This window comes from Thermobia domestica, chromosome 5 (assembly GCF_964235325.1).
Source record: "Thermobia domestica chromosome 5, izTheDome1.hap1.1, whole genome shotgun sequence".
In the NCBI taxonomy this organism is placed as follows: domain Eukaryota; kingdom Metazoa; phylum Arthropoda; class Insecta; order Zygentoma; family Lepismatidae; genus Thermobia; species Thermobia domestica.
In genome coordinates, this window is record NC_137458.1 from 45156054 (window position 1) to 45174159 (window position 18106).

At 36.2% G+C, this 18106-nt stretch overlaps 1 protein-coding gene across 1 annotated transcript in view; it reads left to right on the top strand.

The window, feature by feature from the left end:
- The window catches only part of LOC145685907 (uncharacterized), a 58063-nt gene that overhangs the window by 28274 nt on the left and 11683 nt on the right, over positions 1-18106 (top strand). The window contains exon 2 of the mRNA XM_081758663.1: positions 14837-15017. Coding sequence (XP_081614789.1) covers positions 14837-15017 — 181 coding nt within the window. The remainder of the gene's footprint in view (positions 1-14836; positions 15018-18106) is intronic.

The following is an 18106-nucleotide window of genomic DNA, read 5'->3' on the forward strand; positions in this document are numbered from 1 at the left end:
CGAGTTTGATCATGAAGGTCGCAAGTCTCTTCTGAAACATGTTATTATTTAGACACAGGTTTTCCCAACGTGGAGGGGGGCGGTAAACTATTGACAGTAATAAATTCTGAAATTATATGAATAGAGCACTACTTAAATTAACCATTTAAAACACAATTTTTATAATGACCATTTACAAAATATACGGTACACTACAATGATGTGCAGAATTGTTGATAGAAATAAATATAAATTATGAGATTATTATTATTATTACTGAAGATTGGATAATACAATGCTCATTTGAAATCGCAGAAAGAGGCAGACAAAAAGCACGCTTGACGAACGAAGAGGAAAGAGAGAGGATGTGAAGTATGCAGCGTCTATAAAGGGAGTCCCAGATAAACAAGGTTGGAATATATATATATATATATATATATATATATATATATATATATATATATATATATATATATATATATATATATATATATATATATATATATATGGGACGGCGGGGTTGAACGGGGAAGCGGGTTAGAGTGAGGTACCTATCCTAGTTCCCCACACTATGGTGCTGCAGCCTTGAGGAAGCAGTGACAAACTCAATGTCGACTCCCTACCAGTGTGTGGAGTAAGCAGCGTAAGTGTTGGAGAAAGCATGTGGCATGTGCAAATCGTTTTATAGATATGCTACATTGACTTGATCCTTGGTCTTCCGTTGCAAGCGCTGCTATCGGCTGAAGGAATTCCACTCGCTTTCTCTCGCTTAGCAAAAGCTGAACCCTTATTGGCTCAACGCGTGGGTGTGTGAGGATGTGAGCGTTAGTTCGCATTTTTGCCACGGCTCAAGACATTTTGGCAGCACAATAGTGTTTGCGCTCTGTTTTTCGACGCTTGTTGCAACATCATTAGAAACAAAGCTTAAGGAAACTCAAATAAGAATGCACAGAATACTGAAGTCGTAATTATAGTTTCAGAGTATCATAGTTATTCTATCTTTTAGTGACTATAGTATGTAGTCTTTCCCGCGCAGTTACCACTGACACCATATGAAGCACCAACATGTATATTGGGGCGGAATGGGCTCTTATATCACATTGCAACCAAAAGAAGAAACCCAGACCAGCGAGAAATGTCCACAAACTGTTCCAGGAAGTTGTTCCCTTGCAACATCGAAACCAGGACCGTCGTCGTCATCCACAGAATCACATATCCCAGATGTGACCATGATTTCAGGAAGTGGACCTCTTGGCAAACCGATTTCAGGAACCTTCGACGCCAACTATAGAGGAACAGACATTCCGGAGGTGACAACATTTCTACACATGTCACTGAAGGATATTTTGCCTTTCCCCAGAGTTAAGGCTTGTGGCAGGAGACTGACAAAAAGACGAGGAAAAACAGCAATTTTGACATCGCCGTATAAAGCAGCATTGGAAACAAGAGCCAAGGAAGAGGAAGCAAAGAGTGGAAGAAATAAGAGGAAGCAGTAGGGCAAGGGGAAACTGGCGAAGAGGACAGATCACGCATTTGAATATGCAAGAGAACTGACAGCAGCAACAAGGAAGAAGAAATTAAGCGCTGGTTCATCAGAGAATGCTACGTATTTTTATTGTGCTGGGTGGTACAATTCCCAATTTAATGAGGGATAGATTGCGTGTATGCTGTGCAAACGTAGGTCACATAATTCTTGTGGAGGCGCAGATAGTGACGACGATGAAGAAGTTTACATTTTTAAGTACTGCTAACCGTAACTCATTGTGCTCAGTGTACCCCATTGTGCCCCGTGTGTTCACGTCCATGCGAAAAACCATTACTTTCCATAAACACGTGTGCGTCCTTAAGTTTGGAAACATATCAACCAACTACAGGTGCTTAAAGTATCTCTTTATAATTAAATCTTGTAAGCCTGTTATAATTGGAACAGTAGTCCTGTTATAGGTGGCAAATAAATAAATGAATTAATAAAAGATGGCCCATTATTTTACATTATTTTCTTCAAGTGTGGCAGGTAATGCTCTTAAAATCACATTAAAATTTATTCAAAATGTATTTTTATAAAATTCGAAGTGAACAAAGTAAAATTACGGATATGGCTAGCAGGAATGTCTTTGGTGTATGAAGTCTCGGATTCGATTCCCGCTGCGAGAGCATCAAACGCTATACAGTGGTTCAGATCCTACCTCGCTGCTGCAAGGAAAGTCAATAGAAAACAACCAATCTATCAGCCATGGTATAGTAAATTAAAGGTATTATTTGTTTAAATTTGAAAGCTCTTTAAACCACAAAAAATATCATTTAATCAAATCTTACATTTGATACACGACACGGATTATAGCGTACAAGGTCAATAAAATCAATTGATTTGACGAATCAATTATACATTTTATACATATGTAAAATAACTTTAACTTTGTAGACAATTTCTGGGAAAAGTTGTAGTTAACGATCGCAGACAGTATTGCGGAAATTCTTATGGACGGAAGTGATTATTCGCTATTAGAACGCAATCTCAGTGCATTTTGTTTCGTGTTGGAATTTGGACCCCTCAGGCGAAAGATGTTACCGTTCATTTGTTGAATGACATTGCGTTACCGCTTTTATTTTTGTTTCTGCTTCCAACACGTATTACCTCTTCCTTTAGTGGTATACCATATACAAATTTCTGTTCTTTCTTGGCTTTGGGGTAAATCTTCTACAGGGACAGTGGCCACGTTGCCAGAAATTGAATTTTATAGTGGAAGCGAGGGGTGTGCATTTCGTCTTAAAAAATTCTATAACCCTAGATTCAAATTCTTCCGCCTTATGCAGAGTCGCTTTGATGTATGATTATCGTCATACTAAAGGCCTTACTACCGCAGGAAACATATGTTAGTCGAACTCTTTAGTATGACACTAATCACGCATCAGAACGAGTCTGCATAAGGCCCCTTTAGACTTGCTCTGTGTTAAGTAGTGAAAGTGGAGGTGGTTCGATCTAATCGATGCCGGTTAATTCTCAGCTCATGTGAGTTTGTGGCGGACAAGAATGTGTCCGTGAGTTTTCTCAAATGTCTCTTGTTTCCTCCAATACTATCATTCCACCAACTTTTTCGTAATCATTCGCTCTCATCAACAATATATCTCCTTCACTATAAATGGGATAATCATGGGGCGTTAATTTTAAATTGCAGCTAAATGGGAAGTTAATCCTATATTGGGTCCTCAGCTAATTTCTTCGACTTGTATCATTTATCTTCTTTAACACAATTTATAAATTGCAATATTTTTCTTCCACTTCCTCCTTTTCCTTCTACCGTATTTTCTATCGCTTCTCTCAAATAGGTACATTTTCTTCTCAACCAGTTTCTCCTAACTAGAACCTTTTCCTCTTTTGAATTACATTCAATATTATTTCTTTCTCCTCTGCCATTCTTAGTACTTTCTCATTAATTTTTCGTTCGATTTACGCTTGCTTTCTTCATTCTTTTCCCTAACCGCATTTCGAAAACATCCAGTCATTTTTTTAGTCGTTTTCCGTAATGCCCACTTTTCTTTCCTGTCAAATAACCTACAATACAAATATTCTCTACACGAAACTATTGCCAAGTCCTTTTTTAAAAAAAAATTCTTTCCAAAACTCATAGAGCACACTTTTCTTGTTTTTTAATGGTCTTTTCGTCATTCTGGTTCTTGCTTTTATTCCTCGCTTCTATCTATTATTTTTTTCACTAATACTAATCTTGCACACATGAACCAAAAAACTCTTACATTTACTATTTGTCTTTCTACTTGTGTAGCTACTTAGCTTTCTTCCAACTACAAGTTAGAGTTACAACATATACAGAACGCATTATTGACTATACTAACGCCTCAACCTTTATAAAGTGAATAGGAAATATGAATGAAATTGTTCTTAACGGAAACCATTGAAATAGGTTTCTATGTTTGTTGAAGTTTAACTTAATAACTCTTGAACTACGAACCCGATCTTGATCAAATTTGCCACATAGATGAAGTTCGAGCTTGGGAGTATTTTAATCATTTCACTTTGACAGTACAACGTAGGGGGAGGGGAGGGGAGATACATAAAAATAAATTAAAAGTTAATAACTTTTGAACCTCGAGACCGATCTCGAGCTTTGCCATATAGATGAGGTTCGGGCCTGGGATGGTTTTTATCATTTTACTTTAGCGGCGAAACTTAAGGGAGGGGTCGCTGAAATGAAGAGTCACACTTCCGATGCCGTTTAAATCAAATTTAGCCTCACAACTTGAAGAATGGATACATACATACACACATACATACATACATACACATACACACACACACACACACATATATATATATATATGATCGACATTAGTGTCGAATGCATAGTTTTTGGTGTCGCTGTGATGAAGAGTGACACTTCCGATGCCGTTTAAATCTAAATTCAGCCCATAATAGTAATATTAAATTTTTACTGTCAATTTTGTCAAGTACATGACATAAGGTGTAGTGGATTTAAAGTTTTTATTTCAACCCAGCGAAGCGGTTAATCAACGCTAGTAATATCCTATTTAACATCATAGCTTACATTAATGATACATTTACTTTAACAACATACGCTTAGTTTAGTAAATACTATACATTTACTTTAATATCATGCATTTAGTATTATAATGTTCTTTTTACAGTGTGTATTGGGGTAAGTCTGGAGTTGCCAACTCTGGAAAATACAAAAACTGGCATCACCTCAAAGTACCCTATACTATAAGTCTAAGTGTGAAGTATCTCTGTTCGGATCCTTCTATGGGAAGAAAGGAAATGTACTATCGTGAACAAAAGTGCATTAGCACCTCTATCCTACATATCCTTAGTACATTAACTAATAAGCTTAATAAACTTTAGATACATTGTGCTATAAATTATAGACTGAAATCGTCATTGATCATTTTATTGTATTTACTAGTAACTGCCACTTCTTTAAAATTATCGAAACAGATGAACCAAAGTACCTAATCTTTACGTGACAATTTTGAATTTGGAAAATTAAATTTATTCTTTAAGTTATACTTCAACAATAGGAAATTCCTTTAGGAAGTCCATTTTCACTCTCAATAAATGTATAAATTTTCTTACTACTAAATTTCAGATTTTCCCTGATATAGTCCCTGTCATCTGTTTAAAATTATCTAAATAGATAAACAAAATATATTAAAGGTTTAATTTCGTTCATAAATTGTGAAAGGTAACAGTTTTGGATTTAGAGAATGAAAGTAACTTTTCAAATCTATACTTCAAACGAGATGAAATTGCTTCGAACTATTTATAGATACAAATTTGAAAAGAACCGATCATAAAGGGGCCGGTAAGAAGTTTGTACCGGTCACCGGCTTTAACAGTTTTGGATTAGAAAATGAAAGTAACTTTTTAAATCCATACTTTGAACTAGATGAAATTGCTTCGAACTATTTATAGATACAAATTTAAAAAAAAAGTCATAAAGGGGCCGGTAAGAATTTTGTACCGGTCACCGGCTTTAATCAAAATAACAGCAATGTATCCGGCCAAGCCGGTCAAAAACCGGCCAGTTGGCAACCCTAGGTAAGTTAAACTATTTTCACGGGCAAAACTTTAAAAAAGAAAAAGTCTGGTATTACTAGGAACGCCACTTGTGTGTGGTACCCAAAAGTAATTGCTACATTAATTGCAAAATTATATACAAATAGAACGTGTAGAAAGACATACATACATTCTCTTGTAGAACTGCAATACAGTGCTCTCTATTTTCTATCCAGTTGGTGCCATTGGAAAACTATACAGTACTCTATTCCTATCTGGTTATTGTCATTGAAAAAGTAACATTTATGTTTATGTTTCCCGTAGCCAAAGTTGATCATAGCAAAATCCATGAAAACATTGTTGATGCGCAACAATAAAACGACAACGTAAGGATGAGTCTACTCGTATATGTAAATGCCTCATTTACAGAGGAAAGGATGTGTTTGAGCTGAAACGTGATCTTTGTCACATACGCATAGCTTACTCACTCTCTCTCTCTCTCTCTCTCTCTGTCTCAATCTTCCTCAGTTTCCCCCTCCACCTTACTAGTTAGCTTACTTGTTATGTAAGATGCAGGTAAAGAGCTACATAAAAGAAAGATAAAAATAAAAAGAAAAAAATCTCTTTTGAGTTCATAGCTTCATGTACACTTCCCGTTCCGGCAGTCTTCGATAACTTAAACAACAGAGAAAGTACAGGTATTCTCTTTTTGTTCCATAAAATGTTGGTTAGTCAAATAAACCATAGCACTAACGGAGACAAGGTTGACCTTTTCCCACCTGCCACGGGAAATTAAAATGTGGAGTAATAAAGGTGTGTGTCTGTTGCAGGGGCGTAATCACGGGGGAACATCTAAAAAAAAAACTTCCAAACTCAAAAAAATTGTGCACTTTCTCAATAAAACATAGACAGACTACTTGTTTAAGAGGGAAATGATTTATGTAGCATGAAAAATTGATCTTACACATCCTCTGTATTTTTTTCTCTTATAAAAATAATCTAGTTTTATCATTTCTGAAAATATAGGTGGAAGTATTTTGTAATTACTTATCGTCTTTTCGCATGCAAAATGATACCCCTTCAATACTAAATAGACGTATTGGCTTATAGTATTTTACCCTTCCCCGAAAGCTTGAACCCCTATCAACAAAGATTTCTGGGTGCGCCCCTGGTTTGTTGGTACGAATTTCTTAAGCACAATATTATCTATTTTAATTAATGTTGCTTAAAAAAAAAGAATATCACAAATGAAATATTAATTTTTATATATTGACCATTTATTTAGTTTATTTATTAGATTTACCAGTTACTATTGACTGTTGGAAAAGAACGGCAAACTACTTAATGAAATACAGAAACTCTTTTCTCAGAAACTACGCATTAGAATTTCACCTCAAATATGTCATTTTGTTCTGTGCATTGTTATTTTGTCACTGATGAATGTCTCCATCTTGGAACAATATTAAAGTTTCAAAGTTCAATCCTTTAACTCCGGAATTATGCAAAATAGTTTGAACCAGTGGCGTATTTATGGGGGGGGCTTCCGAGCTTCAGCCCCTCCCCCGAAATCTTACTTACTATAGTAAGGTATATGAAATATCTCGCAGAATTTTCACATTTTCAGGCAAATCTTCCCCCCCCCCCGAAGTTAGCAAAGCCCCCGAAATAAAATCGTAAATACGCCACTGGTTTGAACCAAATGCTCAGTTATATTTCTACATAGATTAAGGTTACTAAAGTTGAATAAACTGTAAATATGGAAGAAGTATTGTATTATTATATATATCCAGTATGTTGCGACAAAGCACATTACTCGAGAAACATTTGGTCGGAAAATGAGCCTATTGAATTTCTGAGCAGTAAGAAATCCATAAATGTCGGATATTTATAAATATTACGAGCACTGTTTTCTAGTAGAACAAAACATGAAAACAACAACAAGGCAGGAACAGGCCGGTAGCCAGCTCAAAAATGTAGGGGGACGGTAGAAGTTAGGGGACCCGATCCAACCATATTATAATTCATCACCATAATATAGTTCATTTGCAAGCCTAGCGTAAACATTTTAGGCGGCCAGTAAAAATTTAGGGGGGAGCGGCTCCCCTAGACCCCCCTGGATACGGGCCTGAGTAGGAACACGTTTTTCTGATGCTGCCTAAATCATTACGGTCACGGAAGTAAACAAAATCGTCAATAGATTGCAGAGTAAGGAAGGATGAGTCAAGCAGGTACACTCATGTCCAAAATGATTGTCGCATATCTATAACAATCTTGTTGTGAAAAAATAATTTGATAGTGATTTTGTAGGGTACTTTTAATAATGATACTATGTGTATAATCGGGAAGTGTATATTTGTGGTAAATTTCATGGGAAAAGAATTATAAATACGAAAATTAGATGAATAAAACAAAATGTTGCTAAATGGACAAGAATTTTTTCGTTATATTGTTTTTATTTATTGTTCTTTTGACAAGACATTTACCACATACATGTCTTTGCCGATAATACACATATTAGCATTATAAGAAATACCGAGCGAAATCGTTATCAAATTATATTCCTACAACAGCATATTCATAGACATGCGACAATCATTTTGAACATGACTGTACATCTTGAATTTGTTGCAATTGGCAATTGCAAATACCGCTTCCGCACCAGTTCGCTGAAGCACGCATTAGTAGTATGTCACGAATTTGCGATAGTCGTCCAAAAGAGATTGAAGAGTTAATTGTAATTTTATCTCATTAACCATCTTGCAGTGTTAATGAAAGGCCTGCTTAGCGTATACTTCAGTATTAGTTTCACTTTTCCTCTATTTGTTCAAAAACTACGCATGAGGATTCACACACACACACACACACACACACCAATATCATTTTGTTCAGTTACAGATCTATCGTTTGTTATATATATCATTTTTCGACATTTTTTTATTCATTAAACACTAGTTATATAGTAAAATTAATTAATTTCTCTCTTCAATAGGTATTTTCATTCCCCAATTACAGAAGTCTATATATAGGTCTTATATATATGCACGTTTTATATATATTGTTTTAATATAAAATGTGCTCGCCGACGAATATCATCAGTCATGCGTAACGTGTTTCAGGCATCGGCGGACCTATGGAGGGGATAGAAGCATTGCTCCCCCACAACTTTTTGACAAAAACATAAAAATGTCACTCATAAGATATGGCCACCTACCAATACTGTCTAGGAATATTCCACAGATCCGAGACGAACAAAAGTTCTCCCCCCCTCCCTCAGCAGACAATTCCTAACTCCGCCCATGGTTTTAGGCAATAGATGGCATGTTCGGATCACTTCATAGTTCCACAATATGAAACGAAACTCACTTCTTTAAAAATTAACGTTTCACGTTTCTCATGTATTTTACTTTTCCTGACTTCCTAGCTTTCTTGATTTCACGTTCTTCCCATTAAACTTAACAAGACTAACGCAGAAATATAGAGAACGACTTAAACTGCCCATGCTGTTTAGTACGACTCGAACTTACGATAAGGGAAAGCACGGTGGATCAGTGGTAGCGTGGTGCGTGGGGTCCCTGGTTCCACCCCCGGCCAAGTAAGTTTATGTCGGACAACATCGGGTAAGACAGTTTTCTCGGGGTACCCCCGTTTCCTCCCACTTTCAAATTCCACCAGTCCCTACATCATCATTCACTTGTCTTAATCATCCCTCTCCTTTAGCCTAAATGGCATAATCGTGGGACGTTAAACTAAAGATTTCATTTCATTTAAAACTGATGATAATGTTCGTCTCACGCTTCATGTGTTTGACTGCTCGACTATGCCGCACTGGCAAACCACTACGCCAGGAATAGGGCCGATTACAAAGTGAATTAACTCTGGTGCAGATAGTAAAAAACAAAATCTTGCTAAACCTGACATTTATGAAGGACAAATCTATGCTAGTAGTTGAAGTGGTCAATATTCCATGTACAGAGTATGAATAGCCAGTGTTAGAGTCAACGCTACCCGTACAGGTGTTAAAAAATTGACTCCATTAACACAATCGGCCGGGACATTTGCTCTGTGTGCCTATTGCAAAATATAGAATTCAAAAATTCGCTTTCCTTCAAGAGTTACCATGTGGAGTAACGGTCGTACTACTAACAATCTTAAAGACCCATTAGCGTGGTCCTAATAACATTACAATCATATAAAGACCCACTAGCATGATCCTAATAACATTAGAATCTTATAAAGACCCACTAGCATGATCCTAATAACATTGTAATCTTATAAAGGTCCACTAGCGTGATCCTAATAAGATTACAATCTTATAAGGCTTATTAGCGTGATGTTAATAAATTCTGCTAAAAACAGTAAAGAGGATCATGCGAAGATTTTATTATCCATACATTGGGATATGTGGTATAGATAACCACCGTTAATGTCACGTTACCCATGAAGATGTTAACAGGATTCACTTCATTAACGAATTCGGCCCAAGGAATTGCCCAAGCTCTTTGTTGTAAAATACAGAATACAAAAAATTATCTTCCTTCCAACAGTTATCGTGTGGAGTAACGGACGTGCGTACTAATAGTAGAATCTTATACGGCACACTGCCTGACACTTTGTTTAATCCAGCCTGTTGATCAAGGTGACAGAAGTAATCACACTTTACGATAATGACGTAAAGAATATGATGAAACTAAACTTCCATTAGCAAAGCCTATTATTAACTAAAAAATTATCAAGGATGACTTGCACATTAGTATAGTTGGAAACAAATGAGATTCATTTTACACTGAAACTACCGTAGATTTTTAAACCACATGAATCCAATACTGAAATAGAAAGTGATTTAAAAAATAGCACTTTTGTTGTCACTAGAGAAATAAGGGTGGAAATAGAGTATATTCTTGCGAGGTTCAATCCATATAAAGAAACAGTTTCTCGCTGTCAGTTACAGTTTGTACTCTATGGAGATCAACTAGATTCAGTAGAGGGATTGTATACAGTATACAGTATATATATATATATATATATATATATATATATATATATATATATATATATATATATATATATATATATATATATATATATATAATGGGCCGGATTTAGGGGGTGCACCGGAGCACGTTCACCCCCCTCCGTTCTGAATATACACTATCTAAAGTGAGAAACTGGCAGTGGAAATAGTAATACTTTCCTAAAATTTCATATCATGTATCCGTTTCGGGCTTAAAAGAAAGCGGTTTTGCTAAACACAATAGTTTAAGTCAGTTCCTCACACACATCACAGATGCCTAAAGGCATTTTTAAAAATTTAAATTTGATTCAAATGTACTGATAGTTATTAGTGCACCCCCTCAGAAAATCCTAGATCCGGTCCTGTATATATATATAATGATAGAACTAAATTATTTTATAGGAGAAAGAGTACAGATGAAGTGAAAGATCAAATTTTCATTCTACGTCAAGCATTTCCCTATTAAATAGCCTAAGTATATATCGTTTTATTGAGAAAGTGTACAAATGTTTGTTGAGTTAGGAAGTTTTCGGTAGTCCCGATCCGTGGACCTCCGTGAATGCATCCCTGTATGTGTGGATAATCTCCTGTGTCTTATATCCGTAGACAGACGGATGGATGGACATAATCGTTCCTCACATAGCATAACATGTCTACGGGACATTCACAGGTCCAATAGAAAATACTTGTTCCGGGACATTGAACCTCACAGTAGAAACTTCATGAATTGTGTAAATATTCACTTGGTTTTAATGGGACGTGCCTGTAACGGGATAATACGTATTTGGATGTCCAAAAATCGTCCTGCAATTATCCCACAGAAAGCCCAGAAATGTCTCACAGAAAGTTCTATTTCCAGAACATCGGACATTCCGATATCCCTTGGGTTATCCGGGATATAATCGGAATTCCCTTGGACACCCAAGAAACGTCCATCTTCAAGCTTTCTGCACAGCGTAGGTTGGAAGTACCCTATGAGAAGTTGAAGTTTCGCATGACACAATAACAAATAGATATTAAAACTAAATAAAGAGTTATTATCTTGGTTGAATAACCAAAAACGTTAAACTTTTTTTCTTCAAAGATACGCATCTTTTCACAGTGATTATATAAGCTTTTTTTCTTTTACTTTGTTTTGTTGAAACATGTTTTTTGCTCAACCAGGAAGTCACAAGGAAATATAAAACTCGTAGGGCTACTGTCCACTGGAAACAGCAGATTTCTCGACCACTAAAACAAAAACAAGGGGAAAAAATAATAAGTTGTGCGTGTTACATATTGTTTTTCCCACGTTAAAGAGAAATTACTCGTGAATTGACCTAAATATATATACATATATACGTATATATACCATATTTTAAGTGTCTTGTTGGTTAAAGAATGTATATTTACTAACTCGATAGTTCATTACCACAGAAACAAAAGCTCGCGTTGGAACGTATTCTGTTCCAAATCAATCCGTTCTTGTCGTCCACTTCACTAACAGTATAAGGTTCTTTTTATCCTTGTATCTTTTTAGTTTACTCAAAGGTATCTTTCTCACATGATTTCACACTAAGATTCTATTCAAAGTAAAGACCCCTTGAGTACAGTAAAGCCACGATTATCCGAGCGTGTCGCGATTAAAAAAAAAAAAGAAAAAAAAACTGCTTCAGTCGCACCCAATTATTGGATCAAAAGATCCAAGATGTTTCAATCAAAAATTTTCTTGTAGGCCTTATATCTGGAGAACTACATATTGTGAAGCCGAATCCAAACTATCACTTAACTCAGTATGATGTGCTTATTCCATAGAAAATACGAAAACTTGATTAAGGGACCGTTCAAAAATTTTGTGGCCCCCTGATCCAAAAACTAACTATTGGTCCAGATCGCAAACTTTTGATCTATTTTTGGTTTTCCTAAAATATTTGTTTATCGTAAGTAGTCAATGCGGACTGACACTCCGCGTGCAAATGAGTACTGTATGTTCTAAAACAGAAAAATAAATTGCATTGTAAAATTCAATATTTCCAACGTAGAGCAAAGGTTTCTGCTGTACTGTACATTTTCTAAAGTTTTACTATTATTTTTTTTTTTTTTGTACAATAAAAGAGTTTTTATGCTGATTTTTTTTTCGTATTCGCATCTCATTTCTAGTATTTTTTTCGGGTTATCTGATGTGTCCTTGCCACCTAATTCCGAAGATAATCGGGGGTTTACTGTATTTATAATTCGAATAATTTAATACTTTCCCCACTTATTATTCGAATCAATATTCGAGCAAATCGTTTATTGAAATGATTACTTAAAATGCATATTCAAACAATTGCTTGTTATTCAAGTAGGCCTAACTATACGGTATTCGTTTACTTAAATTAATTGTTGCATATAGTAAGCGTCCCCGACGTTTGGCGCGGGGGACCTGAGTTCGATTCCCTGTGGGAGCTCTTGTTGTTCAGATTCCACGTTAAGCTGTAAGTCGAGTCTCATATACGGGACGCTAAATTCCAAATCAACAGACCAATCGAATAAGGATTATTCAACTATATAATTTTCGAGTAATCGAATATATAATGTACAGTCAGCGACAAAAGTTCTTTCCGTTTGGTAAAATTTATTTTGGGAATAACAGTGATATAGCTGGAACGTACAGAAAACTACATGCTTTTCAATTTAGTGAAAATTGTACTAAAATTATCCTTCCATTCTGAAGCCATTTACGAAACTAATTTCATCAAACGCAAAGATCTTTTGTAACTGACTGTACATATACTAGAGAAGTAGTAGTTTGTGATGCTATATAACTGTACACTCATGTCCAAAATGATTGTCGCATATCTATAACTGTCTTCTTGTAAGAATATAATTCGATAATGTTTTTGCAGGGTACTTTTAATACTGATACTATATGTATAATCGGGAAATGTATATTTGTGGTAAATTTCATAGGAAAAAAATTATGAATACGAAAATTAGAGTGAGTAAAACAAAATGTTGCTAAATGGATATGAAAGTTTTATTTTCGTTTTATTGTTTTTATTTACTGCTCTTTTAACGTGAAATTTTCCACATACATGTCTTTGCCGATTATACACATACTAACATTATAAGAAATACCGGGCGAATTCATTATCAAATTGTATTCCTACAACAACATATTTATAGACATGCGACAATAATTTTGGACATGATTGTACATATGCTACTCCATCATACCCTAAGGGCGACGGTGGCTCAGTAGTAGAGCGTTCACCTCTCGTGCCTGGGGTTCCGGGTCGTGCCAAGTGAGCTTTGTGGTGGACAAACACCGTGTGCGTGGGTTTTCTCGCGGTTCTCCCGTTTCCTTCCACTTTCTTCATTCCATCATTTCATTCATTATTTCATTATCATCGTCTCCTTTAGCCTAACTGGCATAACCGTGGAACGTAAAACTTAAAGATTTCATTTAATTTCCATCATACCCTGATAATATCATCAAACTTTAATTTCTATCATACTTTCTACTAGGGATGCGCACGATACGAGTCGAGACAGGATTTTCCTGACAAAATTCGAGTCAAGACACGGCTCTTCCAATAGAGAAATATACATTTTTCGAATCGAGACATCACTTTTACAGCACATTTTCGAGACGAGACAGTCACAAATCTTGTCTCCTACGCATCCCTACTTTCTACTAAATTAATACTATAACCAACTTTTAATTTAAAACAGCATTTAATTTAAATATGATGTGATGTATATTTTAATAATGCAATCACATCAGAAAATTGGTTGTAATAAAACACTCTTAATTAACTAAGAGGAAAAGTACAGTGTGTGGAGTTTAGTCCTATTTGAAACGGCGGTAAAGGGCGGTAAACGGTTCTCATGCCTCCATTTCCTTTCCTCTGGGCTTTCCGTCTAAATTTTCTTATAAAAATGTTGCGAGACGATAATCTATTTATTACGCGTGAGTAGAACTCTTTGTAACTACAGAGAGGTGCCAATGGTTATGCTAGTTGTGTTATGAGAAAGTTATTCTTTGTAACCTAAAGGAAGCTTCCGATTTGAAAGTAACTTTACCATTATGTTCAACAAACTTTCTTATTTCGCATTTTGGTCATGTGCAAACTAGTTTTCCTTCTTTCTTTCTTTCTTTTTTTTAGTACTCCATATGATAGTGTACGAGATCTAAAATTAAATATTTTTAAAAGCGAGTTAATTGAGAAATGTCTTCCTTATCGTTCATGGAATAGTAAACCAAAAAAAAAATGTCTTCTGCTGAAGCTATGTAGCTAGTTATCGTAAAGTGTTATGAATTATTCATTTTCACTTTTGTTCGTTTCTTTCAGGCACATATATCCGTAGGTCAAGACGAGACGCCATCGACATGTTTGACTATGCACAGATTGAGAAGAAATTAGTTGGTGAGCTTGGAGATGATGTTTGTATTTACGAATCAGTCTGTGAGGAATACGCCAAGAAAGCCAAACTTCAAGATAAAGAAGGAATCAATTGGCTCAAAGTATTCAAGTAAGTTTAGTAGCGTTATTTGTCAGTAATTATATTTTGTGAAAGTTAAACTAGCGTTTAGTGACTAGATGTAAGGGTGCCCATTTCTCTGCAACGTTGGGGGGTCCATTCAGATGTTGTGTTTGGTTGCAGATAAGGGTCTAGAAAGGATGAATTCAAATTATGTCAAATATGGTATATTCATAAAAATACACATAACAGTAAAAATTCATATATAAAACACATATTCATACAAATTCATGAGGGCCCACATGAGCATTGGGAAGCCCGGGCCCCCTGGCCAACCAAGCTCGGCGCCCTTGACTAGATGGTTTAAATATGAAGATTGCTTTTTTAACCCTTTGAGACCGGCGTGGTATATGAACACACAGCCCATTGTTCCGTTGATGAAAGATGCAGGAAATAAACACAACGTTTAGACAGAGGACAGGTATGTCATTTGTGTTCAACTTACCAAATAATTCATCCAATAACCAATCATAGGCTTGGATAGCTTTTAGGGCGGTCATTTGCTTCGTCTTTCAAGGAAGACTGAAATCTTTATCTAATGAAACTCTTTAGAGACAGCTGTGGTATCTAAACACAGTCGATCGTTCTGTTAATGAAGTACGTATATACAAACATAACATATGAACGGAGAGGATGGGTGTGGTTTATAAGCCTCAGTTGTATTCAATTTGTGAAATAAGTATTCCAATGACCAATCATAGGCTTGGATAGCGTTTAGGACGGTCATTTGCTTCGTCTTTCAAGGAAGACTGAAATCTTTCCCTAAGGAAACTCTTTAGTGTGGGGGGGCACGGTGGTTCAGTGGTAGAGCGTTCACCTCTGGTGCTTGGGGTCCCGGGTTCGATCCCAGCCTCCGCCAAGTGAACTTTGTGGTGGACAAACACCGTGCTCGTGGGTTTTCTCAGGGTTCTCCCGTTTCCTCCCACTTTCTTCATTCCACCATTTCACTCATCTCTCATCATCACCGTCTCCTTTAGCCTAACCGGCATAACCGTGGGACGTAAAACTTAAAGATTTCATTTCATTTTTTCTTTAGTGGCGGCCGTTACATATAAACATAGTCGATCGTTCCATTAATGAAGGACGTGTATGCAAACACAACATCTGGATGGAGAGGATGGGTGTTGTTTGTAAACCTCATTTGTGTGCAATTTCTCAAATAAGTAATCCAATAACCAATCATAAACTTGGATGGCTCTTCAAAGTCTATCTTAATCTGTGAAGAATGACTGATAACCGTCCATAAAGGATTAAGTCACAGAAATGACCAACAGTTTTAGCGTTTGCACAGTTTTGAGGACAATATTCTTGATGAACAAAAATGCATTCATTTAATGAGTAAATTTATGAAGATGGTGCTCTTTTACATACAGCGCAATATGTGCTCGCCAGCAACTCAATCTTAAAACGATATTGTTAATGCTTGCCACCAATTTTATTAGACTTCCAAACTATGTATGATAAGTATGGGAAGCTTTATAGAAGGGCTATGTCTGATCCATTTGTCCGTCTGCCTATTGACAAGTAGCAGAACAAAAACAGTAAACGATCGCGAGAACCGGTTATCTTGGAATCGATTCAGCGTCACTACTGTAGATGTAGCCCCACTCCTACTTTACCCTGTATTTAAACCGAAAGTGGTTGAGATCTACAATTTCCGTTTCCAAAACTGATCCCTATAATAATAATAATAATAATAATAATAATAATAATAATAATAATAATAATAATAATAATAATAATAATAATAATAATAATAATAATAATAAATTGTAACAAAAAGCGAGAAGCAGTTTTTAAATATGGATTTAATACTGCAAAAATAGCCTCCACCTAGACTTTTAGAAATCTATTACCATTCGTGGTTTCAGTATTGGTTTCCACAGACAGTGGCGGATCTAGAACGGAAAAATGGGGGCAGCCAGAGCCCAGACTATGATAGCTTGATCATAGGTTTACTATATAAACTTTCAAAAATATATAAATAATAGCTTAAATTATTTTATCTCACACAAAAAACTAGGGGGGTCTAGTGCCCGGCCCTGGGCTAGATCCGCCACTGTTCATAGAGGTAAAACAGTAAGAGATAGCAAAAAATAGCTTTTTGATATAGATCCAGCATGTCAAGGAGAAGTTACATTTTAATCTTTATTCTTATATTTAAACCTGAAGTGGTAGAAACAAGTACAATTTTCGGTTTCGATGTTGTTTCCAATGACTAAAAGATATACCGCATTGACTTGATACCTAGTCTTCTATTCCAAGCGCTGCTATCGGCTGAAGGAATTCCACTCCCTTTCGCCAAGGCTCTCTCCCTTAGCAACAGCTGAACCCTTATTGGTTCGACACGTGGGTGTGTAGCAGGTGTGAGCTTTAGTTCACATTTTTGCCACGGCTCAGGACATTTTGGCAGCACTATAGTAATAGTTGTAAAAGAGAGCGAGAAACTGTTTCTGATATGAATTCAGCATCCGAGGAATAGATTTCATCTCACGATAAGTAATTGTAAAATAATCCCACCTATATTTTCCGGGGGGATGATAGAACTAGCTTGTTTTTATGAGAATGAATACGGATGAAGTTGAACTGATTTTGAGTTTAACGTGCCGTTCAGCAGCAAGGCTACATGAGACGTGGACCTACTAATTAACGTGGAATCCGAACCACATGAACTCCCTTCGGAAATCGAACCCGGGTCCTCCCACGCCAAAGATGCGTACGCTAACAGCTTAGCCACGAAGGAGCTCTACAGATGAAGTGTAAGAACAAATTTTCATAATAGCTACATACAATCGTTTCATTGTATTATTGAGAAAGTGCACAAATAATGTATGTTGACGTAGGGAGTTTTGTGAGGGGGGGGGGGGGTTGGACCCGGTGGACACCTCTTTGGATTTGCCCCTGGAACTACTACTTCCGGCTTCAGTATTGAATTCGCAAATATTCCAGGATTTGATATGGTTTAACCATATAAATCTTGTAGGTGCTTGTATATTACCCATATCGTTAATTCTGCGCTAGTGATCAGTATAGTGTGGAAATTTTTATGAAATCGGCTTCCTCTCTGGATTAATCATCTA